The 15477-nt window shown below is 43.7% G+C and overlaps 1 protein-coding gene across 9 annotated transcripts in view; it reads right to left on the minus strand.

The window, feature by feature from the left end:
• LOC132396800 (amyloid-beta A4 precursor protein-binding family A member 1-like) overlaps positions 1-15477 on the minus strand; it is a 198926-nt gene that overhangs the window by 57129 nt on the left and 126320 nt on the right. For 8 of the 9 annotated variants that reach the window (XM_059974738.1, XM_059974736.1, XM_059974742.1 and 5 more), the window contains one exon: positions 6541-6645. In XM_059974738.1, the coding sequence (XP_059830721.1) occupies positions 6541-6645 (105 nt within the window). The remainder of the gene's footprint in view (positions 1-6540; positions 6646-15477) is intronic. The other variant, XM_059974737.1, reaches the window with a different exon arrangement.

The following is a 15477-nucleotide window of genomic DNA, read 5'->3' on the forward strand; positions in this document are numbered from 1 at the left end:
GGAACTGGACGATGCAGATCAGGCTGCTGCCTGCACCAGAGAAGCATGGGAGGAGTTGGTGCACGAAAGCGGTGTGCAGTCTAATAGCGAGTGATCACTTTAGTCACTTCTATTGTGATTGCAAGACACTATTGGACATTGTCAACATGGAATGCTGCAAGTCCGCTTTGCTGGTTTATTAGCAAATGGGGAGTTGTGCAGCCTCGATCGTAGTGAGGACTGCACCTCAAGTCCTGTCTACAGCCGCCCAGGAGAGACGCGGTAAACCGGAGCGCCGGAGGTGTAGTGCAGCGTCCCAGAGTCAGTTCTGCCCCCCACTGTTCACTTGGCAGAAGACAAAGCTGTATTTGTTCCACTGCAGACTGCTGCAACATTCACACACTCAGGGACTTGGACTATTCTTTTTTTGGGCGACTGTATTCTACTGCTACCTCATATGTGCTACACGTGCCTTGTGTCGTGTATGACTGTTGTGACGGCACCTTGGCCTTGGAGTAGAGCTGTTTCGTTTGGCTATATTGATGGATATTTGTGTATAGTTGAATGACAATTAAACTTGAACTTGAATTTAGCCAGAGCATGGTGACTCTCTGCAAACTGCTCTCTCCAGATCCACTCATTACTTCTATTAATTTGATATGATCAGCATTTTTGGGTTACCTTCCCCCAATGAAGATCACTCAATCAAGGTAACTTTGTTTATTATATATACATATACTGAAATACAGTGCAAAACGGTTTTGCCTGCCACCCAGACAGATCCCTTCATCACATCAGCACACTTGTGCATATGAGAATAAACTCAACTTTGACTTTGAGGCAGTACTGTACAGACGGCTGAATAGAGTTATAGTTACAGAAAAAGTGCAGTGCAGACAGACAATGAGGTTCAAGGTCATGACAAGGTAGATTGTGAGGTCTCGTTTTCAATTTATTGTATGAGGGAACTTTCAATAGTCTTGTGACAGCAAATGAGATAAAGCGCTGTTTGAAAGGTGTGAAAGGAGGGTAAAAAAAGAGCTCAGTACAGCATATTCATTACACCGAGCAAGAAGGATCTGCTGGGATTACTGTGGATAAATAAAAAAAAAAGAGGCTGACGGTAATGGCCCTATTTTACCTCAGACCTGAACCCAATATTGTTACAGGCCCTTGGTAGGACTGAGTTTGGCCCAATTCGTGCTCTGAGATGCTGTGAAAAGTCTATGTTTGTATGCCACTTTGCAGACACATCTTTCTAGAGAAAAATACATCAAGGTAGGTCAAACAGGAAAGAGAAACAAAATGCTGAATAATGTGTTTACGGTTACAGAGGAAGTTAGAGCACTGCCGGAAGACAATGAAGTGTAAGGGCCATGAGAACGTAGACTGAGGGATAGACTGTTCCACCATTTGAGGGGGCGGGGTTAGGGAGAATAGAATAGCAAATTGACCTGCGAATGAAGGCCTTACACAGAGTCAGGAGGAGGAGGGAATCAGCAGTCTCACCCAGAATGCCAGCACAATCCACCCAAAGATCAAGCAGCGTTTATCTGGAAATCAGAAACTGAGAGAAAAAAAACCTCTCAGTACACTGAAACCTACAGCTAGACACTAGAATACTACAGCACAGTACAGGCCCTTCAGCCACTGATGTTGTGCTGACCCATATAATCCTTAAAAAAAAAGTACTAAACCCACACTACTCCGTAACATCCACGTGCCTGTCCAAGAGGCTCTTAAATACCCCTAATGTTTTAGCCTCCACCACCATCCCTGGCAAGTCATTCCAGGCACCCACAACCCTGCATAAAAAACTTATCCCTGATGTCTCCCCTAAACTTCCCTCCCTTAATTTTGTACATATGCCCTCTGGTGTTTGCTATTCATGCCTTGGGAAACAGGTACAGGCTATCTACCCTATCTATGCCTCTCATAACCTTGTAGACCTCTATCAATCCCCTATCATCCTTCTACGCTCCAAAGAGAAAAGTCCCAGCTCTGCTAAACTTGCCTCATAAGACTTGTTTTCCAATCCAGGCAACATCCTGGTAAATCTCCTCTGCACCCTCTCCATAGCTTCCACATCCTTCCTATAATGAGGTGACCAGAACTGAACACAATACTCTAAGTGTGTTCTCACCAGAGATTTGTAGAGTTGCAACATGACCTCTCTACACTTGAACTCAATCCCCCTATTAATGAAGCCTAGCATCCCATAGGCCTTCTTAACTACCCTATCAACCTGTGCAGTGACCTTGAGGGATGTATGGATTTGAACCCCAAGGTCCCTCTGTTCATCCACACTCTTAAGTAACCGATCATTAACCCTGTACTCAGCCTTCTGGTTTGTCCTTCCAAAATCCATCACCTCACAATTATCCGGATTGAACTCCAATGGGAGCTGTAAGGGATCTTAATGAAACTATTCCCTTGCTTAGTACGGACAAGATGGGCTAAATGGTCTCCTCCTATACTATAAATTTCTAAGACAGATATGTGTATGCCAAAGATAGGAAAGAAGAGAAAGCAGTTATAAGCAAGTGCATTACTTTGGCAGTAACAAACCCCTGAGGAACAACAGTAGACAAAGGTTTTCTCCAGCTATATTTACTCTACCTTACTCCCAGCACAGATGTAGCTGGCGTGTGTCCATGCACAGAGTCGGTACTGCTGACACGCAGAGCTCCTCATTTCACACAGACAAACTGTTCCTATGACTCAACCACATTGAATAATGGAGTATTACACTCCACCAGCAGGACTGCATCAGATTGCCGACTGTGCTGGGGATCAGTAAGCTGGCCCCTGTTCAGAAGGCCATACAACCATTTCTGATCTGCCACGCACCACATTTCTCAAGAACAAACACAACTGGACTATCCACTCTGGAAAATTATTACACCAACTCATTTCTATTTGAAATTTTAAAAATCTTGATTTCCTTATTGAGATTAATTTGTCCATGATCTATTGCAAGCATATAATTTAGATCTATTAGTAACTGTTAATAGTAGTCTCTTTAAGAGTCACTTAGATAGGCACGTAAACATGCATAGAATGGAGGGCTATGAACCACGTGCAGTCAGAAGGAATTAAGCATCATTAATTTAATTCGGTCAGCACCAACATACTACATGTGTACCATTCTTTTCATCAAAATCTGCCCGAGTGTAGATTCATTTTCAGCAATATGGGCATTGCTGGCAAAGTTGGAATTTCTTACCCAGTCCCATATGATGGGAGTTGTTCTGAAGATAGTGAGTTGCATCAGGAGTGGAAATGAATGTGGCAGCTGAGGGAAGGGAAGTTGATAGAATAAAATGAGATTAGTGTAAATGGATACTATAGCGTTGGGGGATGGAAGGGTCTGCTTCTCTAATGTGGGTTACTTTCAATTTCCAACAACTGTTTTGGACCTGTTTCTGATCTCTGTGACTCGACAACACCCTAGTGCAGGGGTCGGCAACGTTTACCACTGAAAGAGCCAATATGGACCCATTTCCCACAGAAAAGAAAACACTGGGAGCCACAAAATGAAATAACACTGCATACAACGGGTTTTTTTTTGCCTTTATGCTATGTATAAACAAACTATAATGTGTTGCATTTATGAAATTGATGAACTCCTGCAGAGAAAACGAAATTACATTTCTGCATGCAACAAAAACATTTTGAACTCCCGAAAAAAAGACGTTGGGTTGAAGGTTACTCCGTAGGTAGCCTACCTTGGATCGAAGAATTAAAAGAAATCGCGCACTGGCGGCTGTTAGGCATTGGCAGTGGTGATGTATATTAATAGCGATAAAAAAACACGTTGTAGCGGTGTGCTACACGCAGCGCTAAAATAAAGACTGCAGTCAAAGGTAACTTTATTCGAACTAAACAGCCTTGCTTTAAAGCCTCCCTCAACCCGTCCCCGTGGGCGCGGATGCTCCAAAAGACACGTACTCACAAACCCCCGTAGGCTATCTCCCTTAGCCGGAACAGTGGCTAATTGTGAGCCGGTTCGGATGTGCTAGGAAACGGTGTCTCCGCAAAGTTTTCAGATTGTACAAGATCACCATAATCTTCAAATTTCGAATTACATTTCAAAAGCTAACAAACCACGGGGAGCCGCATCACAGAGATCAAAGAGCCGCACGTGGCTCCGGAGCCGCAGGTTGCCGACCTCTGCCCTAGTGTGAGACTAGAGCCACATAAAAAAGACCTAGAAGGCAAGAATACCTCAACTTGTGGGACAACCACAAAGGCTAGACAGGATAATGTTAATTTTAACTAATGTGAAATTAATGTTTATAGGTTCTATTTTCATTATTTTAAGATTTTAACTAGAGCAATGAAGTTTTATGACACTAGTCACAAACCAAAAAATCCTTCATTATTTAATTTCACAGGAAACAAAAACATAAGCGTCAAGTTGTCATGGAGATCCTGGACAAGTGATTTTGCTCAATGGATAAACTGAACTCATGATTGATGGAGGAGAGGCCGACGAGTTTGGGGAGACTGGGGGGGGGGGGGTGCAAGCCAGAGCCACTGAAGATATTGCTACGAATAATGTGTGCTTAAATCTGGACATTGTACAAAGATCAGGATCGGAGATTGATAGGGATCTCAGAGTTGTAGGAGGAGGCTGTAGTTGGGGTGGGGAGGGAGAAGCAAAGAGAGATGAACACAACGATCAAACCAAATTCAAATTAAAGATTCATCTCAGATTCTGGTCAGAATACCCTTGCAAAATACTAAATGTTCAAAAAAAGTTGAAAAATCAACTCAAGGGCCCTTTACAATTACATGAGAAATACTTACTTGGACCTTTAATAGAGAAGGCAATGATTAAAAAAAAAGAAAAAAATACATTAGACTGATGCCATGCTGAAAGAGCAAAGAGCTTCAGGGCAAATACAACCACCGTCTGTCCTACGGCCTTTGTAATAAGGAACATACATCAAGACACACAGTGGTACATTTCCAATCACTTGATTTTCTCACAGAACAAGCAAGCATGCAAGCTATGAAGAAACCAAATTATTAAACTACTGAACTCAAACTCAACAGTAATCTGAACCCACCACCAAACCACTGCAGGCTAGCAACTCACTTGAAGCAAAAATAAATCCCTTTGCTTTTGGACAACACACACTTAAGAGCACCAACACCAAAAACCGCAGACTCTGATATATCATTTCTACATATAACCCAGGCATTGAGTATAAATAAGTGTCTTCAACTAGCTTGTGTGATCATAGCTGGCTTTGAGTAGGATTTTTCCTTTGTTGTGTTTTAACGGTACTGGGAAAAAAAGGGGGAAAAGAAGGGAAGGAATTCCATAGACCATTGTGTGTTTACGGATAGACTTAATGAACTGGCTGGTGTTTCCTAGACACTTAATTTTCTTTGTTCCCTTGCACCATGGGAGGTCTTGGCAATGTTTTAATCATATATTTACTCAAGTGTACTGGTGATATTTGATGGTAATGGTTAGAACCAGTGTCAATGAGTAAATTGACTTTAATAATACAAAGCCAGGGGCAAATACAATGGCTGTGCACTGTTCCCAACTTGAAGCAACTGGGATCAGAAGGATCCCATCTTCATGCTTTTGTGTCCTTCACCAGCTGATTTGAGTAGAGGCTACAAGCACAGGCTGGAAATATTCAAAGAGTACTTGCTTCAGAGAATTGCCCAAGGGCCTCATCTAACTAGAAGAGGGAGAGAGGGAGAGAGGGAGAGAGGGAGAGAGGGAGAGAGGGAGAGAGGGAGAGAGGGAGAGAGGGAGAGAGGGAGAGAGGGAGAGAGGGAGAGAGGGAGAGAGGGAGAGAGGGAGAGAGGGAGAGAGGGAGAGGGAGAGAGGGAGAGGGAGAGGGAGAGGGAGAGGGAGAGAGAGGGAGAGAGAGGGAGAGAGAGAGAGAGAGGGAGAGGGGGAGAGGGGGAGAGGGGGAGAGGGGGAGAGGGAGAGAGGGAGAGTGTGTGTGTGTGTGAGTGTGAGTGTGAGTGTGAGTGTGAGTGTGAGTGTGTGTGAGTGTGAGTGTGAGTGTGAGTGTGTGTGTGTGTGTGTGTGTGTGTGTGTGTGTGTGTGTGTGTGTGTGTGTGTGTGTGTGTGTGTATACACATCTAATGTAATGACCAGGCACTTGACAGCCACTTCTAGAGAATTACTTGCCGTGAAAGTTGACTCCAATAAGGGAGACAGTTCCTTCAGAAGAGGAGCATGGGCAAGTGGATGTAACGAGGAAAACAATCAATTAGTAGAAGTTACTGTCTGTCACCAGTTGTAAATGCTCTGGTAGATAACCTTGCACCAATGCTTTGGCAAATAAAGACCAACTTAAGTACTTCTTAGATTAAATACAATTAAACACAAATATCGATGCACAAGAAAGTAAAACATTTTCATGTGTTTTTCTAAGGGCATCAAGTATTGAAAAAGGTTAACATACATAAACTTTTGAAGTTTATGGGTATGAAATCTTCACAGGATGTATCAGGTTAGCTTGGGAAGAGCAGGACTAGGGGAGGCAGTGAAAGAAGTTATATGCTGCCAGATTCGGGGTGTACCTCTCGATTCGTTGCTGTCTCTGCTGCGTCATGAATGTCTGTTCGATGCTGTGTCATGGATGACTCTGCACCTCGGGGAGATGACGACCCTGGTGAGGATGACTGCTAAAGGCAGGGAGATGGGAGAGAAAGAAACATGTTTTCAAAAGTTTGGTCACAATGCAAACTACTTCTGGAGAAGACAAGAGCCTAAAACAACCGAGGAAGCTACTTTCTCTCTCTTGAAACCCAAAGTGATTTCACTCTTTTATAATCTCCACAGGAGTTAAACCCAAAGGACATAGTTATAACATGCCACACAACAATCTGACAAAATGTATCCAACATGCCCAAAAAAACAAGAAGCTCAATATTATTTGCCTCCTTAATTCTTGAGAAAACTTGTTCCCTTATAGTCTTAATAAGAAGGAATAAACAATTTGATTAGCAGGGAAAAGTAAATGCCGAGTAAACAACTTCTAAAACATACAGTGCTTTTAAGTCAGTGTATTAATTACGACACGAACCTCTTCATCCTGATAATTTACTGGATACATCCAGAAGTTTTCCATTATGATGATTCCAGTTGAAGAGCCTCGCTTCCTACCGTCTTTCACAATCCTGCCTCCTGATATCTCTGCCTTACATTCAGTCAACGTGTGCAGAGCACCAGGGTCGGTACAGAGTTATCCAGCATCACCGAGTGCATAGTGAAGCTCGTAACAAGATATCCTGAACCTATCAGCTTTCATTGGCTTTAACGCCGTGGCAACCTCTCATGCTAACTGATGGAGGCAAAGTGATTCAGAAAAGCAACAACATGCCTCCGTGAGATTTGGAAATTAAAACGGCAAACGCTAGAAACACAGCGTGTAACTGTGGGGAGAGAAACAGAGTGAAATCAGCTACAAGGGCCATTCATCATGAAACTCTGTACCTCTAGCAATGGTTGCTAACTAACCAGTTTAAAACAAGTTGCTTAGACCTCACTTCTTCAGGTCATCCTCAAGGTCCCTTTCAGCAGGCACATTTCTCTTCGCGAAAGAAACCAATTAGCACAAAGCAAGCTCCAATAAACAATAACGGGATCAAAGGATAAAACTAAAACTGACTGAGCAGAATGCCCCTCTTCTCTCCAAGAGGGAGATAGGATTCCTTCCACATCTCACTGCAAGAGAAGACAAGGCCCATGTCTAACAACTCATCAGAACAGCAGTTCAGCAGACACCTTCCAATACTGTGTGTTGTGTCTGGCTGCAGTGAGATGTACAGGCAAGTGTGCTATCCACTGCACATCATTGTAACGCAGTGTAACACAGAGGGGAACACAGTGTTATGCTTCCTTTGACAAATAATACTCCATTGGTTGTAAAGTGCTTCAAGACATTGAGAGGTTGTTGAAGGCACTATAGATATACAAGGTTACTTTTCCCCATAGCCTCCCTTGCTCATTAAGGTTTTCACCCTGTCGTTAAAATACAATCATTTTTGCTGTGACTTTCTTGTAAAAATTGTGTACAACTTAGGTTTAATTTATATTTTTCTTATGAATGCTGTGTGTCTAGGACACTTCAGCAAGTAAGCTCTATAAATGTACTTGCGCATATGACAATAAACTCAAGTTTGACTTTCAGTTTGAAATTCTATTTAATGACACTGCAGTAAATGATTGTGGGAGGCTGTAAGTCTTTAAGAGATGTGGGGGCGGGGGTTGGTATTGCAACTTTAAACAGAGCTGTGCTACATGTAAAGCAGCACACACAGAATGCTGGACGAACTCAGCAGGTCAGACAGCATCTACGGAGAAGAGTCAACAGTGCACATTTCAGGTCCGGATGAGTGGTTTTAGCCCAAAATGTCGACTGTTTTCTCTTTTCAATAGGTCCTGCTTATTTCCTCCAGCATTCTGTGTGTGTTGCTCTGGATTTCCAGCATCTGCAGACCTCCTCTTGTTTGTGATACATGTAAGCCAGCAGATCTAAAAGCTATTCATATCCAGGTGGGTGAAGAGGGACCAACCTTCAAACATAAAGTCAAAGTCTTTGTATGATTATAATTAGCTTCCATATTTACCAAGGCAAGCACAGCACACACAAATGTTTAATTAATAATGTATAGAGGATTGAGCTTGAAAAGCCAGTGTCACTTTCAGAATTTGCCACTCAACTGATCTGAGCACTGCCCACATCATGCCTCATTTTCTCAAACACAATTTAGATATCAAAACACCACAATTCCAACCCACTGGACTGAATTTTTGGTTTCAACAAAGCATTAAAGTTATTCTTTTGCTTCTGTTGCTGGCTTCTCAATTCAATCCCATTCTACCACAACCCATAAACACTTCCTCAATTATTTAAAGTGCAGCTCAGTTGACAGCATCATGAATAAAGGATAGATTGGAAAAAGTGCCGAACAAAGATGACAAACAAATCAGCAATCACTTTAATCATCTGATAAATGCAAATTGTCAAATGTCAAACTCCACTTAATTTCTGAAATGGAACAGTTAGAGCAATGTGTGTCCCTGGGAAAAAAACATTTCTAGAGCTGAGTTTGTTCTTGAAATTGCACTTGGAAGAATCCCCTATCACTAGTTCTCCGGCTGCATTTAATAAAAAGCAAATTTATTCAACCAACAAGGTCCAACCTAGAAGCAAGAATTAATCTTCAAGCATTCTAAGGAGCAGCTTTGAAAGCTACCCAGATTCCAAAGAAGGTGAAGAAACAGCATAAACCGTTAGTTATTACTGCACTCTAAAGGTAAAGATTTTTTTGAGTATTCGGTTTATTTGTCATAAATACATCAAAACATTGAAACGTACAGTGAAGTATGTCGTTTGCATCAAATCAAAGCAGTGAGGATTGTGCTGGGAATGCTTCCGGCTCTAACATAGCATAAACAACTTTTTAATCCAAACCTACGTGTCTTTGGAAAGCGGAGCAGCCGAGGAAAAACCCACTCAATTATGGGGAGAACGTGCAAACTCCTTGCAAGCAGTGGCGGGAATAGAACCCTGATCGCTGATGCTGTGATAGCATTATGCTATCACTACACCACTCCACTGTGCTGCCCTGTGATAGGTCAGTCCCACTGTAGTAGTTACGAAGAATTCTTTAGGAAAAGCTCAGTTGATCAGGGGTTAACAGGAAACGGACTGACAAAATGCACAGAGCACTCACAGGAGAGTTGGTGAGAGCTCTGCCCGAAGGTTCCAAATCACAAAGTTACAAAGTTCCACTCCCACTGTGGGAATCATTATGCGCTGACACCTCGGGCAGTCAAGTGGGAGAAGTGACCAGGCAACACATCGCGTTAGGCCCTGCCAGCTCAGGTGCGAATATCCCAGAGCATAAAAGGGCTGGTTTCTTGGCCATGCTTATTCCTCAGCTAACATCAATGAACAAAATTATCCAGTCAATAGTCTCTTTTTTGAGAGTACTGCTGTACACAAATTAGCTGCCACATTCCCTCATTACACCAAAAATATTTCACTTGGTTGGAACCCACTCTGGAATAGCCTGAGATGCCGAAGGTGTGAATGAGTACTTCACAACTGAGATCGATATCCTTTGGTTCTTCAGGAAAGTCAAAAGATTTGGGGAAGGGCGGGAAAGCAGAGGCGAGACACAAGATCAGCAATGAATGCCGCTGCCTGTTTCTATTCACTGGAGTGCCTCAGTAGACCAGTGTGTTTTGTAGCAGGAAATGAGACCATCCAGCCAAATGCTTGAGTGTCAGTGCTTTGAAAGATATTCAGGAAATCCCACTCCCCCTGTACTAACATCTATGTACCTGTCATGCTGTACTGGACAATTTGAGAACATAAGAAACAGAAACCAGTGGATGAAATCAACCCCTTATGCCTGGCTGATCGTCTACATGGGAACCACCTCCTGCACTAATCCCATGTCCCATAGTATTCAAAAATACATTGAATTGTCCTCAAAATAACCAGCCACTGAGTATCTAAGGCACTCTTAGAAAGGCAATTCCATAGATTCACTAACTTCTAGGTGAAGATATGCATCTCCTAAATTTTCTAAAGGTGTTTTTAGAGGCTCTTAGATAGACATATGGATGTGCAGAGAATGGAAGGATAAGGACCAAGTAAAGAGAGAACAGACTAGGTGTCATTAGCTTCAGTAGTTCGACACAACACTGTGGGCCAAAGAGCCTGTTCCGGTGCTATACTACCCTATGTTCTAAATATTCCTCTCTGGGGCAATACCAATGTACCCTTTAACAAGACATAGGAGCAAAATTAGGCCATTTGGCCCATTGCACCTGCTCCGCCATTTCATCATGGCTTATTTATTATCCCTCTCAGCCCTATTCTCCTGCCTTCTCCCCATAACTTTTGACACCTTGACAAATCAAGAACCTTTATCAAGCCCTGCTTTAAATATGCTCAATGACTCGCCCTCCATAGTCATGCGTGGCAATGAATTCCACAGATTCACCACTCTCTGGCTAAAGAAATTCCTCATCTCTGTTCTAAATGAATGTCCATCTATTCTGAGGCTGGGCCCTCTGGTGCTACACTCAGCCACTATAGGAAACATCTCCTCATGTTCACTCTTGGAGAAACTTGGGTTGTTTTCTCAGGAGTGGCATAGGTTGAGGGGAGACCTGAAAGAGGTTTATAAAATTATGGCGGGCATAGATAGGGCAGACAGTCCTCTCCGCCCCACCTCTGCAGAGTATATATGTGAAATAGTAGAGCAAAAAATTTCAAGGTGAGAAGGGAAAAGTTTAAAGGGGGTATCTAAAGCAAGTTTCTTCAGACAGAGTGCTGGGTGTTTGGAAAGGTTGCCAGATGTGGAAGTCGATGAAGTGTCATTTAAAAAGCTTGTAGACAGACAAATTGACATGTGGGGAACGGAGGGAGATGGATTACAGTTGGCCCTCCTTATCTGTGAGGGATTGGTTCTGGGACCCCTCACGGATACCAAAAAACACGGATGCTCAAGTCCCTTATTCAACCTGTCTCAATGTGGTGGACCTTAGGACCCAGCAGAACCCCAGACCTTATTTAACCTGTCTCAGTGCAGTAAACATTAGGACCTGGCATCAAGAGCTCTGAACCCACAGTGTTTCTGTTCATGAAAATAATCACGATCACTATTGAAAATAAAGTGGAAATAATAAAGCAATTAGAAAGAGGTGAAATGCCATCGGTCATTGTAAAATCATTAGGCGACGTCAGTCAACAATCGGAACAATTTTAAAGGATAAATTGAGAAAGGCCCTGCCCCGATGAAAGCTAAAATTATTACTAAGCAACGCAGTGGTTTAATTATTGGGTTTTGGGGTTTTGAGTCTTTGATTCTCCACATCAACCCAGCACGGTTGAGAGAGCACTCGATAGCGGTCTGTCACCGGATCGAACTCTCGAGCCCCGCGCTGAAACATACGTTCTTAACTGTTTTATATGCATAGAAAGGTAAAATATATACTATATACTAAGACAAACGTTTGACTAACTGACGCTAAATAATACTGGATGCACCTGGTCCGACTTACTTAGTGAGAGAACTTCCGATTTTCTTTGATCCCAATCCATGATAACCCATGTACATCCTCCCGTATACTTTAAATAATCTCTAGATTGTTTATAATACCTAATACAATGTAAATGCTATGTAAAATAGTTGTTATACTGCATTGTTTAGGGAATAATGACAAGAAAAAAAAGTCTGTACATGCTCGAACAACAAGTGCTGGAAGAGCACTTGTTTTCACGACTCACAGTTGGTTGAATTCGCAGATGTGGAGCTCACGGTTAAGGACAGCCAACCATATATGCAGGCAGGAGGGATTTACTTTAATGTGGCGTCATGTTCAGCATAGAATTGAAGGGCCTGTCCTTGTACTGTATTTTTGTTTTCTACGAGTACAAGAGGGAGGGATGAGGACTGGCCAAATAAAGAGGAGAAAAAAACCCAGGTAAATCCTTGAGATTCAGACTTGACCAGGCAGAGTTCATCTGAGTACAGGCAGCCTTATGAGTAACACAGATGGACTTTAAGCGTTGATCACTCATGGCTGAAAGAAGGGCAACTCAAGGAGCTTCAAACAGGAAGCCTCACATTTAGACTGGATGGGTCAGGACTGTTTTCCCCAAAGTGGCAGAGATGCGGGGAGGTTGGACCAGATAGTGGCTTTAGAAGATCATGAGGGGCTTAGATTTAAGGAGGTCGGAGAGGGTCATAGGTGGGGACTCATAGTTCAAAGTACATTTTAGAAAGTATATACTGACATTGGAGAGGATTCAGAGAAAATTCACGAGAATGATTCCAGAAATGAAAGGGTTACTGTATGAGGAACATCTGGCAGCTCTTGGGCTGTATTCCCTGGAGTTCAGCGGAATGAGGGGGGATCTCATAGAAACATTCCGAATGTTAAAAGGCCTGAACAGATTAGATATGGCAGTTATTTCCCATGGTAGGGGAACCCAGGACATGGGGACATGACTTCAGGATTGAAAGACGTCCTTTTAGAACTGAGATGCGGAAAAATTACTTCAGTCAGAGGGTGGTAAATCTGTGGAATTTGTTGCCACAAGCAGCTGTGGAGGCCAAGTCATTGGATGCTTTTAAGGCAGAGATAGATAAGTTCATGATTAGCCAGAGCATCAAAGGGTATGGGGAGAAGGCAGGGGAGTGGGGATAACTGGAGAATTGGATCAGCCCATGATTGAATGGTGGAACAGACTCGATGGGCCAAATGGCCTACTTCTGCTCCTATACCTTAAGGTGTTACATCTTTTATCAAAGTATGTATACAGATTATAACTCTGACCAATGTAACAGGACCACTCTTTGTCAACTCACCCCAGTCCGCATCGACTGCCCCGATGAAACTGCTCAAAAACTGTAACCAGAATCCAGGAACACATGCAACATGAACCTCAAAAATCATCCAAGATGACTCCACTGCCACCAGCCTCACTGATCAATCCTTGCAGTATGAATCCCAGGAGAGGTATGAGGTGTAGCAGGGATCAGAGAGGAGGGTTGCACCTTCAATTGTACCTCCTGAGGGTGTGATGGGGTCAGACACTCCCATAGTGTTACAGAACTATCAGGACCAACGCTGGTTAGTCAGCGTTGTATTGGGATTAGAGAAACTGGAGACAGGACAGGTACCACTGAAATGACGGGCCATCGAGCCTGTTTCCATGTATTAAGACTCCACGCGCTGTCCCATGTGGGTGAAGTGGGCTCCACTTCCGAGTCTAATAATAATCAACGACCGAGGGTCATGGGTTTCACAATGCAAGGGCAGGCCCTTCGTCCCATTGGGCCCATTTCAGACTAGTGTACTTGTGTTTGTTGGGCAGCTTTCCCTTTCTCTTCATTCTGCTACCTCCAGGTTCCCACACAGGGATGCAATGCGTTCCATAGGAGTGGGTGCTGGAACGAAGGGCTGAGGGAATCCCTCAGCTGACCAGGACTGTCCAGTCCCTAGCTTGGGGCAGATGAGGCACTGCTCCATGGCATGAATCTGCCACCCTCGCAGGAGGGGCAGGGCCAAATCAGCTGACCGTTCTCATCGGTCAGTGTGTGTGGGGTGGGGGGGGGGACTGACATCAACACGTCTCAGCTGGCCTGAGATCAGGGAGATTCCCCTCCTGCAGTGAAGAGCCTCTCCCCAGGGTGGAAGGCCAGGTGCTGCAGCAGAACAGCAGAGCAGGCGAAGCTTTGCCACCCTCAGAGCAGGTTAAGGATTTCACCCTGCCAAGGATGGCCTGCTGCTCCAGCAAGCTGGCTGACCAGGTCACTAAGAGTGTTTCTCCTTCACTTGGTCAGCCTGGTGCTCCAGAAGGCTGGAGGAGGGGCTGAATCTTACTCACTCTCAATGCAGACGAGGGGACTTTTCTTGCCCTCCGCGGGGTGGTGAGCCAGCAAGCGAAACCCTTTCCGCAATAAGGGAAGGTGAAAGGCCACTTACCAGTGTGGACAGAGTGGTGGGCCAGGAGGGTGTTGGAGTGGCTGAAACCTTTCCCGCAAGCAGAACAGGAAGGGTTTCAACCGCTCCCCATTTGAATTTTCTCTCCAATTAGAAAACAGTCAACCCTTTCATTTTTTTCTACCAAAGTGCACTACCATACACTTCCTGACAATGTATTCCATCTACCATTTCTTTGCCCATTCTGTAGACATTCTTCTTCCCCAAAACTACCTGCCCCTCCACCTATTTTTGTACCATCCACAAACTTGGCCACAAAGCCATCAATTCTGTCATCCAAATTAGACATATGATGTGGTCTCAACACAGCCTGTGGAACATCACCAGTACCTGGCAGCCAACCAGAAAAGGCTCCTTTTATTCTCACTTTTTGCCTCTTGCCAATCAAACAATGCTCTATCCATGTTAGCATCTCCCTATAATATCATGGGCTCTTATTGTTAAACACTCTTATGTGCAGCACCTTGTCAAAGGACTTCTGAAAGCACAAGTAAACAACATCCACTGACTCTCTGTTGTCTATCGTGCTAGTTATTTCTTCAAGGAATTCCAACAGATTTGTCAGGCAAGTTTTTCCCTTAAGGAAACCATTTTATCATGTGCCTTCAAGTACCCCAAATCCACATCCTTAAAAATCGACTCCAACATCTTCCCAACCACTGAGGTCAGGCTAAATGGCATGTAACTTCCTTTCTTCTGCTTTTCTCTCTTCTTGAACAAGGGAGTGGCATTTGCAATCTTCTAGTCCTCCAGAACCATGCAAGACTCCATTGATTCCTGAAAGATCATTACTAATGTCTCCACACTACAGCCACATTTTTCAGAACCTTGGGGCATACACTATCTGGTCCAGGTGACTTAGCGACCTTCAGACCTTTCAGTTTCCCAAGAAGCTTCTCTCTAGCAATGGTACCTTCACACACTTCATGCTCCTGACACCTGGAACATCCACCATACTGCTCATGTCTTCCACAGTGAATACT

This window comes from Hypanus sabinus, chromosome 7 (assembly GCF_030144855.1).
Source record: "Hypanus sabinus isolate sHypSab1 chromosome 7, sHypSab1.hap1, whole genome shotgun sequence".
NCBI classification, from domain to species: Eukaryota; Metazoa; Chordata; class Chondrichthyes; order Myliobatiformes; family Dasyatidae; genus Hypanus; species Hypanus sabinus.